At 45.9% G+C, this 13,775-nt stretch overlaps 1 protein-coding gene across 1 annotated transcript in view; it reads left to right on the plus strand.

The window, feature by feature from the left end:
- Nucleotides 1–13,775, plus strand: part of LOC126108161 (uncharacterized) — a 123,868-nt gene that overhangs the window by 56,236 nt on the left and 53,857 nt on the right. The window contains exon 4 of the mRNA XM_049913404.1: nucleotides 11,342–11,469. Within this exon, the coding sequence (XP_049769361.1) occupies nucleotides 11,342–11,469 (128 nt within the window). The remainder of the gene's footprint in view (nucleotides 1–11,341; nucleotides 11,470–13,775) is intronic.

The raw sequence follows: 13,775 nt of genomic DNA on the forward strand, positions 1-13,775 counted from the left end.
ATGATCTTCTGAACACGGTGATTTGTGCCATAATTCTGACAGTACACAGTTATGACCTTCTGAACATGCAGATTTGGGCTATAATTTGGACAACATGTAGTTATGACTTTCTGAACACGGAGATTTGGTCCATAATTCTGGCAGGACGCAGTTATTACCTTCTTCACGCGGAGGTTTTGGCCATAATTTTGACAATACGCAGTTATGACCTTCCCCAACGGAAACAAGCGATGTCACTCTATCATTATGTCGTAACCAATGCATGGGTGTGATGGAAAAGACACCGCCCATGTACTGTAATATTAAGCAACAGCACAAAGAATTTTTGACTAACTGCAGAACCGGCCAATGATGTGACAACATGTTTCCCCAATTTCAGTATCATAGCTATCTACACATTGCCCTCCCCACGTTGCGAGTATCATTGCGAACATGGATAGATAACTTAGCAGTACGTCCATTAACACTTAATTCTTGAACACATAAATCATCAAAGCATACGAGACAGCGCTCTACATATTTCTATCACCTCGAGCATAGTGTCTAATTTACGATCTATCTCTCCTCGTATGGGAGTTACAGAGAATTCTCACCAAGTTAGGATAAAAGACCATCCTCACACTGTCATTGACCAACCAGCCCTGCATTACCGATAGCGAATTAATCTGCAACCGACCATAAGATGACCACTACTCTCCACGTCTCGTAAATGAGTTGAGCTTTCCGAGTCCCAATCCGTCCAAGTGCAAGAAATGCGACCATGTCGAGGAGTTTAGCACCCCTTATCGATGTATAGTAACAGATTCCAAAGTGCGGCCATATAATAGCAGACAGTTAAGAAGCACAACAAACGATCGATTTTATACGCGATGTAGCCCGAGACGGATGGCACTCGATGCATTTTTACATAAATCAACCAAGCTATCAACTCTAAAAGTATTGTTCTAGAGTCTAGGATCCGCACCTGGAAGGTAATCCTAAGAGAGAGAACATAAACACACGCACTCCTAAGACTACAATGTTCTGCACTTAAAAACTGGCTATAATGTTAGAGCGCATACGTTTCCGACCTATCAGACACACATCCTTCTTCCCCGTTTCTCTATGCTGAACTATTTTATCGAATCGTAAAACTTTTGAGTTGCCTGATACGAGCTCAATATAGCTTTGCGGAGACGTATAGTGTCCACTCTTCACATCCGATCACGGTTCAGAAATTACATGATGCCTGCATCAGAGCTATATATAAAATGATAGTATCGGGGGATACATCGTAGAAGGAAACCGATAAACGCGTAGCAGCAGCGTCCGACATGTGAAAATTCCGTCACTAACTCTGTAAACAGCACAACAGTCGGGCAAATGTGTACACAGGTTTTGCACCGCATCACAAGCTCTTACCACTAAGTTATTTATGACCCTGAAGTCTCGATTTTACACTCAAGATGCGACAGGGGGTCGCATAAAATCAAAATTCGTTTAGACGAATGTGTTAAGTTCCATCACACGTGAGATGGAAGTCCTCTGATGACCGAGGTTTACCGTTAACGATCGCAAATAGAATTTGCTTTAAACCACATACGGAACACCTAGCTGTATACGAGTAGAATGCAGGCTATGTCACGTGAATCATGCATCCGGATAGAACACGGCAAAAAAAAAAAAAAAAAAATTGACCTGCATCATCTTCGCCGGCCGCGGTGGTCTAGCGGTTTTGGCGCTGCAGTCCGGAACCGCGGGACTGCTACGGTCACAGGTTTGAATCCTGCCTCGAACATGGATGTGTGTGATGTCCTTAGGTTAGTTAGGTTTAAGTAGTTCAAGTTCTAGGGGACTTACGACCTAAGATGTTGAGTCCCATAGTGCTCAGAGCCATTTGAACCATTTTTTTGCATCAATTTCTTCTTCTTTAGAATGAACCACTCAACCTTTAAATCGTACCTCGTTACAGCTCTTTCTCAATCGATCAACCCCTCCGCTCTCTGTTATCCTAAAACGCAGATGCAAGTAAGTTTAGAGGTGAAACGATCGCTGAACTCCTCAAAAGCACCAAATACACTAGTCAACTCCCATGTATCACTGATATCTCAATAGACAATTGACTACCTCCCTGATTCCCTTTCGTTTCGATGCCAATGTTTCCTCGCATTCCTCTTGTTGGCCTGATACCATGTACAAACTGTTCGGTGCGAATCAGAACATACACAAGTACTTCCTCAATTTCCCCGCATTTCCGTGTATATTCGATTAATTTATACCTATTCCCTAGACATTTTTCGCAATTCCATCGAATTTGTCAGATCTGTCCATGCGATCACGACGTAACCGCTCGTTCTGGGTTCTAAAGTTGCCTGTCAATGTAACACAGCTGCCAACACGTAGCCCAAATGCACTAATCGGGAGGCGTAATATAGCACTGTACTCGGCTGTATCCAGTCACCTCCAAATTCTGGGAGCATTTTCTCTGTTTTCTGCTTGTGTGTGTATATGCACACCTCGCAGACGGTCTCAGAACACGTAGTAGACCCGAGTTAGCATTGGCATGCATATATACTTGGTGGTGGTGTTGCCTCTAACTCTTTAAATAAAGACTGGTGTATGATTTCGACAGTAGATGATTAACAAGCAGAGTCTTTTAGATGGACTATCATTTTGACAATTTACGAGTTGTTTGGCTATCTCGACGTAAATGTATTGTATTGTTTATGAGTGGTAATCATGTCTGTAGGCTGTGCAATGCGCTATTTTTGACGGTTTCCAATTAGCAAGAGTGTGTGTAGAGCTTCATAAATGAGTTATGTAGGAGTAGTTTTCAGGTCTCTATGCTGTGGGACATGTCAGAGCGTGTGTTCTGTGATATATATTCTCCATCCCTACATAAATTGCTCCCAAATAAATAAAGTAAACTCCTTCCTCTCTCCATCAGCCTAGTGCCGGATGAGTCCTTTTACCAGCAACCCCTAAGAAGAGGGTGCGCCCTGGAGGCTTAGGCTAGTGGTGGTGAGCTTTGTTTGCAACAATTTTCTTAGGTTGGTAGCAAAATCCCAAGTGACGTTTCTTTACTGCCATAATTCAAACTCGGCGCCGGTTCCTAGGAAGAGGTGGCGGTCTGGACCTTCAAAAGTAGTTGAAAGTATAGTGAACCCTTGTTCTTACCTATACGAAGTCGAATCACATGAATAATGCAGTAGCCAGTAGGAATGCAGCATTCAAGGGAGGGGTGGGGGGTGCTAGGTCATGAACATGCTGATAGTGGGAAAATGTGGAACTTCTCATTTGATCATTGAAAACTGAACTTGTAAATTGACTTACTGAATATGATTAAAATTGAAATGGAATTAAGTACTTAGGTAATGGATAGCTTAGATGCACAATGTGAGTGTAACTTTAGTTAGCATATTTACAGAAGACTGCATCTGGCACAAGCATAAAGGTGTGGGCTTGAGGCTGTGATGTAAGCGGTATCTCGCGGGCCGCTGATGCGGCGCGTGTGCGGTTACAGAGCGCGCATGGGAAGAGCAGACGAACTTCAAGGTAGCACCCTCTGGTGGGCACGATATCAACTAAGCCAGTTGGGCTCTGGAGCTCGTGGTGGATACACCGGGTGCAGCCATCTTGGATGACGGTACTTGCATCATCATCTCACATCATGGTGGCTTCCTCTGGTGTGTTGTCCACTGAGTCCAGACTCAGCAGAGAACATACGTGCTTGAAATTGGTTAAATAATAGTCCTTTTTGCCCGCCATTTTCTTTGCTTAGTAGAGATAAGTGTGGTGTGAGGCATTATCATGCTGGAATTTGAACTTCACGCCATTTTTATGGGCGAGTGGGGCGTTGCACTTTCCTGCCAAAATTCAAACTTCCCACCAAAATCAGCCATCTTGATTCACGTCATTGCCTCCGTCTTAGATGACGTCATCGCCGCCATCTTGGATAACGGTACTTTGGGGTGGTGCCAGCCTATCTCCAATACTTATGTCAATGTCATCCTCCGACTGATAGTGCAACTTGAAATTGGTTAAATAATAGTCCTTTTTGCCCGCCATTTTCTTTGATTAGTAGAGATAAGTGTGGTGTGAGGCATTATCATGTTGGAATTTGAACTTCAAGCCATTTTTACGGGCGAGAGGGGCGTCGCACATTCCTGCCAAAATTCAAACTTCCCACCAAAATCAGCCATCTTGATTCACGTCATTGCCTCCGTCTTAGATGACGTCATCGCCGCCATCTTGGATAACGGTAGTTTGGGGTGGTGCCAGCCTATCCCCAATACTTATGTCAATGTCATCCTCCGACTGATAGTGCAACTTGAAATTGGTTAAATAATAGTCCTTTTTGCCCGCCATTTTCTTTGCTTAGTAGAGATAAGTGTGGTGTGAGGCATTATCATGCTGGAATTTGAACTTCACGCCATTTTTACGGACGAGTGGGGCGTTGCACTTTCCTGCCAAAATTCAAACTTCCCACCAAAATCAGCCATCTTGATTCACGTCATTGCCTCCGTCTTAGATGACGTCATCGCCGCCATCTTGGATAACGGTACTTTGGGGTGGTGCCAGCCTATCCCCAATACTTATGTCAATGTCATCCTCCGACTGATAGTGCAACTTGAAATTGGTTAAATAATAGTCCTTTTTGCCCGCCATTTTCTTTGCTTAGTAGAGATAAGTGTGGTGTGAGGCATTATCATGCTGGAATTTGAACTTCACGCCATTTTTACGGGCGAGTGGGGCGTTGCACTTTCCTGCCAAAATTCAAACTTCCCACCAAAATCAACCATCTTGATTCACGTCATTGCCTCCGTCTTAGATGACGTCATCGCCGCCATCTTGGATAACGGTACTTTGGGGTGGTGCCAGCCTATCCCCAATACTTATGTCAATGTCATCCTCCGACTGATAGTGCAACTTGAAATTGGTTAAATAATAGTCCTTTTTGCCCGCCATTTTCTTTGCTTAGTAGAGATAAGTGTGGTGTGAGGCATTATCATGTTGGAATTTGAACTTCAAGCCATTTTTACGGGCGAGAGGGGCGTCGCACTTTCCTGCCAAAATTCAAACTTCCCACCAAAATCAGCCATCTTGATTCACGTCATTGCCTCCATCTTAGATGACGTCATCGCCGCCATCTTGGATAACGGTACTTTGGGGTGGTGCCAGCCTATCTCCAATACTTATGTCAATGTCATCCTCCGACTGATAGTGCAACTTGAAATTGGTTAAATAATAGTCCTTTTTGCCCGCCATTTTCTTTGCTTAGTAGAGATAAGTGTGGTGTGAGGCATTATCATGTTGGAATTTGAACTTCAAGCCATTTTTACGGGCGAGAGGGGCGTCGCACTTTCCTGCCAAAATTCAAACTTCCCACCAAAATCAGCCATCTTGATTCACGTCATTGCCTCCGTCTTAGATGACGTCATCGCCGCCATCTTGGATAACGGTACTTTGGGGTGGTGCCAGCCTATCCCCAATACTTATGTCAATGTCATCCTCCGACTGATAGTGCAACTTGAAATTGGTTAAATAATAGTCCTTTTTGCCCGCCATTTTCTTTGCTTAGTAGAGATAAGTGTGGTGTCAGGCATTATCATGTTGGAATTTGAACTTCACGCCATTTTTACGGGCGAGTGGGGCGTCGCACTTTCCTGCCAAAATTCAAACTTCCCACCAAAATCAGCCATCTTGATTCACGTCATTGCCTCCGTCTTTGATGACGTCATCGCCGCCGTCTTGGATAACGGTACTTTGGGGTGGTGCCAGCCTATCCCCAATACTTATGTCAATGTCATCCTCCGACTGATAGTGCAACTTGAAATTGGTTAAATAATAGTCCTTTTTGCCCGCCATTTTCTTTGCTTAGTAGAGATAAGTGTGGTGTGAGGCATTATCATGTTGGAATTTGAACTTCACGCCATTTTTACGGGCGAGTGGGGCGTCGCACTTTCCTGCCAAAATTCAAACTTCCCACCAAAATCAGCCATCTTGATTCACGTCATTGCCTCCGTCTTTGATGACGTCATCGCCGCCGTCTTGGATAACGGTACTTTGGGGTGGTGCCAGCCTATCCCCAATACTTATGTCAATGTCATCCTCCGACTGATAGTGCAACTTGAAATTGGTTAAATAATAGTCCTTTTTGCCCGCCATTTTCTTTGCTTAGTAGAGATAAGTGTGGTGTGAGGCATTATCATGTTGGAATTTGAACTTCACGCCATTTTTACGGGCGAGTGGGGCGTCGCACTTTCCTGCCAAAATTCAAACTTCCCACCAAAATCAGCGATCTTGATTCACGTCATTGCCTCCGTCTTAGATGACGTTATCGCCGCCATCTTGGATAACGGTACTTTGGGGTGGTGCCAGCCTATCCCCAATACTTACGTCAGTGTCATCCTCCGACTGATAGCGCAACTGTATTGGCAGCATATTGGCGAGGCATTCGCCTTAATCGACGACAATTCGCGCCCCATCGTGCACATGTTGTGAATGACTTCCTTTAGCATAACGACATTGCTCGACTACAGTGGCCAGCATGTTATCCAGACATGAACCATATCGAACATGCCTGGGATACACTGAAAAGAGGTGTTTATAGATGAAGTGACCCACCAAGCACTCTGAACGATCTACGCCAAAGCACCATTGATGGGCAATCAGGACCAATAGTGCCTTGATGATGGTTCGGCCAGCCGGAGTGGCCGAGCGGTCATAGGCACTACAGTCTGGAACCGCGCGACCGCTGCGGCCGCAGGTTCGAATCCTGCCTCGGGCATGGATGTGTGTGATGTCCTTAGGTTAGTTAGGTTTAAGTAGTTCTAAGTTCTAGGGGACTGATGACCTCAGATGTTAAGTCCCATAGTGCTCAGAGCCATTTGAACCATTTGATGATGGTTTGGTTTGTGTGGGTTGAAGGGACGAAAGGCCATCGGTGCCTGCCTTGATGAACTTTTGGATAGTATGCCGCGAGAAATACAGGCATGTATTAATGCAAGAGGCCGTGCTAGTGGGTATTAGAGGTGTGTACAGCAAACTCGACCACCACCGCTGAAGGTCTCGCAGTATGGTGGTACAACATGCAATGTGTGGTTTTCATGAGCAATAAAAAGGGCCGAAATGATGTTTATGTTGATCTCTATTCCAATTTTCTCTACAGGTTCCGGAACTCTTGGATTCGAGGTGATGCAAGCCTTTTTCTGATGTGTGTATATAAGTGCTGCAGAATATCAGTATTAGAATATTGCTAAACAATGTTGATCATATATGTGCATGACAATGACATACTATCTGATGATATTGCTTACCTGTTTCTCATGTTAAATAACATGTGTTCTACTTGCAGAACAAAGTTTCGAAACATATGGGGCAGAGGTGACTGGTTCCACATACCCACTCCCACGCTTTCAACATGAAGCAGTATTAGGCCTCTGGATGTCACCCCAATGTACAGTACTTTGCACTTGTGCATTAGGCAGTTGCAGTAGGGCGGAGCCAGTTACAGGCAACCTTGCATGTGCAGAAGTTTAAAAGCTGTGCATTCAAGAGGTCTAAAATGTATATTATCATAATTATGGCCATTTTGTAAGAGGGAGCGGGGGTTTGGTTGGTAGGGTTGAGATCGTGCGAGTGTACCTTTTTTTCCTAAGACACAACGTCCTGACGTGAATGACACGGAACACATATGAGATGTTTTGGAAGGCCGACTTCGTGCCAGGCCTCACCGACCGACATGGATACCTCTCCTCGGTGCAGCACTCCGTGTAGACTGAGCTGCCATTCCCCAAGAAACCTTCCAGCACCTAATTGGACGTATGCCTGCAAGAGTGGAAGCTGTCATCAAGGCCTAGGGTGAGCCAACAGCATACTAAATTCCAGCATTACCGATGGAGGGCGCCACGAACTTGTAAGTCATTTTCAGGCAGGTTTTCGGTTACTTTTGATCGGATAGTGCATCTTTTCTCTTCTGAAAATAAGCTCGCATAAGGACTAAGGTCGAAAAACATCGCATAGGCCTAAAATAAACGCGGTATGGTTTTTTAAAAGACAACATAGCTGCTATTAATTGTAAAAATTGTTTATTTTTATGACTGTATTTTCTATTTTATGCTCATTATCAAGTGGTATACAGCAAAAGCTGAAAAATGAAGGACAGAGGGCATGTACAGAATGGCACTATTAAGCCATCCATACGGTAGTTACATTACAAAAAATGCTGAAACCAAAAATCACTTACATTGTGCCTCAGCAGATGTCAAAATTTATGAACCTTCCGACATGTATATACCTCACCGTTGTATTTGTTTGTTGACTCTTCTAACTCTGACAGTACATCAGCGTAAGGATAATAGAAATGGTATAAGGTAGATTTATTGTTGCCGATGTTAAATCGCATCAAATCACAGTTCATGTACACTGTTTACATGGCAAGTGAGGCAGTTGGTGGGGGAATATATTCACAATTCGTTTTTTCTTTGCTGTCATCAGTGATTGTACATCCCACAGTAAACGTTTTGTATCAGAGTATCTTAATATCGTGTTTACATTTGTTAACAGACTTTGACGTTCTGTATATATATATATATGATTATTACTGCCATGTTTCTATGAGCATCCAAGCTACTGTAAGCCTTGGAGGGTAGATACCGTACGTGCTATATATATATATATATATATATATATATATATATATATATATATATATATATATATATATATATATATATATATATATATAGGGCGGTTTTATATATATATATATATAACCGCCCTCGTGGTCTCCCGGTAGCGTTCTCGCTTCCCGAGCACAGGGTCCCGGGTTCGATTCCCCCGGGGTCAGGGATTTTTCCTGCTTCGAGATGACTGGGTGTTGTTGTGTCGTCTTCATCATCATCATTCATCCCCATTACGGTCGGAGGAAGGCAACGGCAAACCACCTCCATTAGGACCTTGCCTAGGAAGGCGGTGCGGGTCTCCCGCATCGTTTACAGAAGCATGGGACTTCATTTCCATTTCCATATATATATATATGTATCATTTTATATTCATTGTAGCAGATTAACAACACAAGGGCATAAATCGCTTTCACAACAACCGTCGTACATAAATTGATCCACAGGACAAATAGAAAAAAAGAAATACAATAAACTGAGATAAAAATGTCTGATGGGATACTTCCCACAAATTACAGAACTTTATGTGTACCACCACCTAATTGTAAAATGTACTATTAAGATGTAAGGTACCATACCAGTACAAATGTAGTCATAGATTTCTATGGCGCTTAGAACGTTTAGGGGGAGAAGGACTATTTCAGTTGCTCTTGCAAAACGCTTCATACAATAAGGACTACTCATATTATAAAAGCAGCATAGACACGGTTCTGTGCAAATCTTCACATGCTATGCGTGTCAGTTAGTCAAAGTCAAATAGGCAAACTACACATCCTGATTTGTGTTACGTTCTATTATTAGCACATAAAACTAACTGGGAATTATCTCAAGACCTCTTTTTTCTTAAATCTGTCTTATTGCTGAGCAAGTCGTGTGGCTGATTCTTTAAGTAGTTGTATATTTTCATTTCTTCAAGTAGGTCGATACTTCTACCCTTAGGCAAAGTATGAAGAATTTTTACGAGTGAAAACTACGTTAGGTGGCGGTAGTCCTCTCGCTCTGCCTGATGTGCTCTTCAAATTTGTCGCTGGAATATGAGCTTCGTAACGTCTGGTCAAGGAATCCATGCTGTAACTCTTACGTTTACTGACAGTGTACATTCATCTACACTGCTGCTCGTAAATTAAGGATAAGTGCAGAACGTGGTGCCACACAACGTGGGACTACACAAAACTGGCGCTAATTGCACAAATAGGGAACACACACGACACACATCTGTAAGTCCACGGTATTGGTGATAAGTTGAGAAAACCGTCCCGAACCACGTGTGCTACAAAACGCCACTGTCTCCTGCGCATGTAGCCCGACACCAGTATGGGATATGATCACCGTGCACACGTACACAGGCCGCACAGCGGGTTGCCATACTCTGGATCGGGTGGTCGAGCAGCCGCTGGGGTACAGCCTCCCATTCTCACACCAGTGCCTGTCGGAGCTCCTGAAGTGTCGTAGGGGTTTGAAGACGTGCAGCGATACGTCGACCGAGAGCATCCCAGAGGTGCTCGATGGGGTTTAGGTCTGGAGAACAGGCAGGCCACTCCATTCGCCTGATATCTCCTGTTTCGAGGTACTCCTCCACGATGGCAGCTCGGTGGGGCCGTGCATTATCATCCATCAGGAGGAAGGTGGGACCCACTGCACCACTGAAAAGGCGGACATACTGGTGCAACCTGACCTGTTACAGTTCCTCTGTCAAAGACATGCAGGGGTGTGCGTGCACCAATCATAATCCCACCCCACACCATCAAACCACGACCTCCATACAGGTCCCTTTCAAGGGCATTAAGGGGATGGTATCTGGTTCCTGGTTCACGCCAGGTGAAAACCTGGCGAGAATCACTGTTTAGACTATACCTGGACTAGTCCGTGAATATAACCTGGGACCACTGTTCCAATGACCATGTACTGTGTTCTTGAGACCAGGCTTTACGGGCTCTCCTGTGACCAGGGGTCAGTGGAATGCACCTTCCAGGTCTCGAGGTGAATAAACCGTGTCTGTTCAGTCGTCTGTAGACTGTGTGTCTGGAGACAACTGTTCCAGTGGCTGCGGTAAGGTCCCGAGCGAGGCTACCTGCAGTACTCCGTGGCCGTCTGCGGGCACTGATGGTGAGATATCGGTCTTCTTGTGGTGTTGCACACTGTGGACGTCCCGTACTGTAGCGCCTGGACACGTTTCCTGTCTGCTGGAATCGTTGCCATAATCTTGAGACCACACTTTCTGGCTCACGTTCTACGACCTGCTGTGTTTGACCAGCCTCCAGTCGCCCTGGTATTCTACCCCTCATAACGTCATCAACATGTGTCGTTTGAGCCATTTTCAACACGCAGTCATCATTAGCACGCCTGAGAATGTCTGCACACTTACTCGCTGCACCGTACTCTGGCATGCACCGACACACCTCTGCGTATGTGGACTGCTGCCAGCGCCACCGTGCGACGACCGCAGGTCAAATGCACCGCACGGTCGGACCCCGAGGTGATTTATTCCCGCAAACCGCCCACCAGAGCGTTGTTTCACCATGTATCAGCATTATCCTTAATTTATGAGCATGAGTGTAGTTTCAGAAGGTAAATGCTGCTTGCGCACACTCTGTGAGGGCAGAAAGTGACAGCTGTGCTCCCACAGAGGTTTGGGCCCCCGGCTCGTTCACCAGCTCGTCTTCTCCCGTCGTGTGCAGGGCTGCAGGCGCAGGCGGCGCTCTACCGGGAACGCCTCTCCAACTACTGGCGGGACCTGTCGCAGCTGCTGTCGCTCAGCGCGACGCACTTCTCACAGCTGTTCGTTCCCCTCGCATTCGAACATATGGTAAGTGGTGATTTTTCTCCTCTTGTAAACTGTGTTATATGTACGAGGTGTGAGAAAATGACACACACCGCCTGGTCATTTCACGGAGTCTGTTACCTGGTTTATCTGGTTCACACTGGAACTGTCTCTGGTTCTCCAGTTCTAAAGCTAACCCTCTGCTAGAATTCTGAACCGACCTCTACTTTGTGGGGCTTGTGCGGCTTTGGCACAGGGAGGCAAACCTCGGAATGGTCAAGGATAGGGATGAAAATCGTCTTTATCTTCCTTTTTTTGGTGTTTTCCCACTACTTCTTTAACAGATTTAGGAAACTTTGCATCAGATCCTGGTTTACTAGCCTAAGCCTGTTAGCTACATATTTAGTGGAGACTGGTCTAGAGTATATTGTCTGGCATTTTATGTCACCATATGCCACTTTGCTTCTTCGGAATCTTTACTCCTAATGGAAGGAGATTATATAGGGAGGAAATTGCAGTGTCTAATGAGGTAACAGATGAATAAAGTTTTACGCACTGCTGTGGATGCTGTCATGGAAAATATCATAAGGATAGTTCAAAAAGATATCGGGCTTGCAGCCAGTTGTCGTAAACTTTATTGCTCGATATTTCGGCTGGACAGCTGCCAGCCATCTTTAGGTGAGCCGAACGAGGACTGTCAAAGAAGTTTTTTTTTATTCTTTATTGTCATTTTCACACCTGATACAGGTAGGCCAGCAGTGGCATACTACGCCGCTCTTCGGCCACAGATATGACTAATGATACAAAATGAGACAATCGAAAAACAGACGTGGTGGATATACAAACGTAGACACACAAAATTAAAACACACGGAGCCATTCACGGGCGCAGTGTCCAAAATAAAAACGTTCAGAAACGTGGACACGCACAGAGATGACACACGCAAACGATGGAGCACAAACGATGAATCACTGGATCACAAACACGACAGCACACACAAACACTAGGTGATGATCTCTGGCGTGCGAAAGTTCACTATATGTGTATGGGGGTCTGCCAAAAAGGGGAAAAGGTGGGGGAGGAGGGAGGGAGGAAAGGAGGAGGGAGAGAAGGGAGAGAGGGTGCCCTTGGGAAAAAACACAGGGTGTGGTAGAGGAGGATCAAAGTTGGCAGGAGGGGTAGATGTAGGGGATGAGGGCATCATCAGGGAGGGAGAGTTGGTGGAAGCCACCTTGGGAGAGGGTAAGGAGGGTGAAGAGATGGAGAGCAGGTGGGATGTGGGAATGCAGGTGCAGCAGCAGACGGGGATGGGAGAGGATGGAAGAGACGAGCGGGTGAGGGGGATCAAGTTTGCAGGAGGTGTAGAGGATCCGTATCTGTTCGAGGAAAAGGAGGAGGTGCAGGAATGGGATGAGGTCATATAGGATCTGCATGGGAGATGGGAGGCAGAGGCAGAGCGCATGGCGTTCTAGGATTTGAAGGGATTTGTAAAAGGTAGGAGGGGCAGAGATCCAGGTGGGACGAGAGTAGCAGAGGATAGGGCAGATAAGGGTTTATAGGTGTGGAGGATTGTGGAGGTGTCCAGACCCCATGTATGCCAGAAAGGACCTCAAGTAGATGGAGTCGGGAGTGTGCCTTGGATTGGATTGTCGAGAGATGGGGGGTCCAGGAGAGGCGACGGTCAAGGGTGACGCCAAGGTACTTGAGGGTGGGAGTGAGGGTGATAGGACGGCCATAAATGGTGATATAGGAGACGAAAAGAGAGGGGTGGTTTTGCCTACAATGACCGCCTGGGCTTTGGAGGGATTGACCTTGAGCAACCAATGGTGACACCAAGCAGTGAACCGGTCAAGATCGGATTGGAGAAGGTGTTGGGAGTGCTGCAGGGTGGGGGCGAGGGCAAGGAAGGCGGTGTCATTGGCAAACTGGAGAAGGAGGACGGGGGCTGACTGCGGCGGCATGTCCGCCATATACAGAAGGTAGAGAAGAGGGGAGAGGACGGAACTTTGGGGCACACCGGCAGAGGGTTAGAAGGTATAGGAATCCGTGTTATGGATGGTGACATAGGAAGGACGTTGGGAAAGAAAGGACCTGATCAGCTGGACGTAGTTAATAGGAAGGGCGAAGGTTTGGAGCTTGAAGAGGAGACCGGAATGCCATACACGGTCGTAAGCGCGTTCAAGGTCGAGGGAGAGGAAGATGGTGGAGCGACGAGAGTTGAGCCGTTCGGAGAGGAGATAGGTGAAGGAGAAGGTCATCGGAAGAGAAGGACGGTCGAAAGCCACACTGGGTAACGGGAAGGAGGCGGTGCTGGCGGAGATGCAGGTGGATGCGTCGGGTAAGGATGGAAC

This window comes from Schistocerca cancellata, chromosome 11, assembly GCF_023864275.1.
Source record: "Schistocerca cancellata isolate TAMUIC-IGC-003103 chromosome 11, iqSchCanc2.1, whole genome shotgun sequence".
In the NCBI taxonomy this organism is placed as follows: Eukaryota; Metazoa; Arthropoda; class Insecta; order Orthoptera; family Acrididae; genus Schistocerca; species Schistocerca cancellata.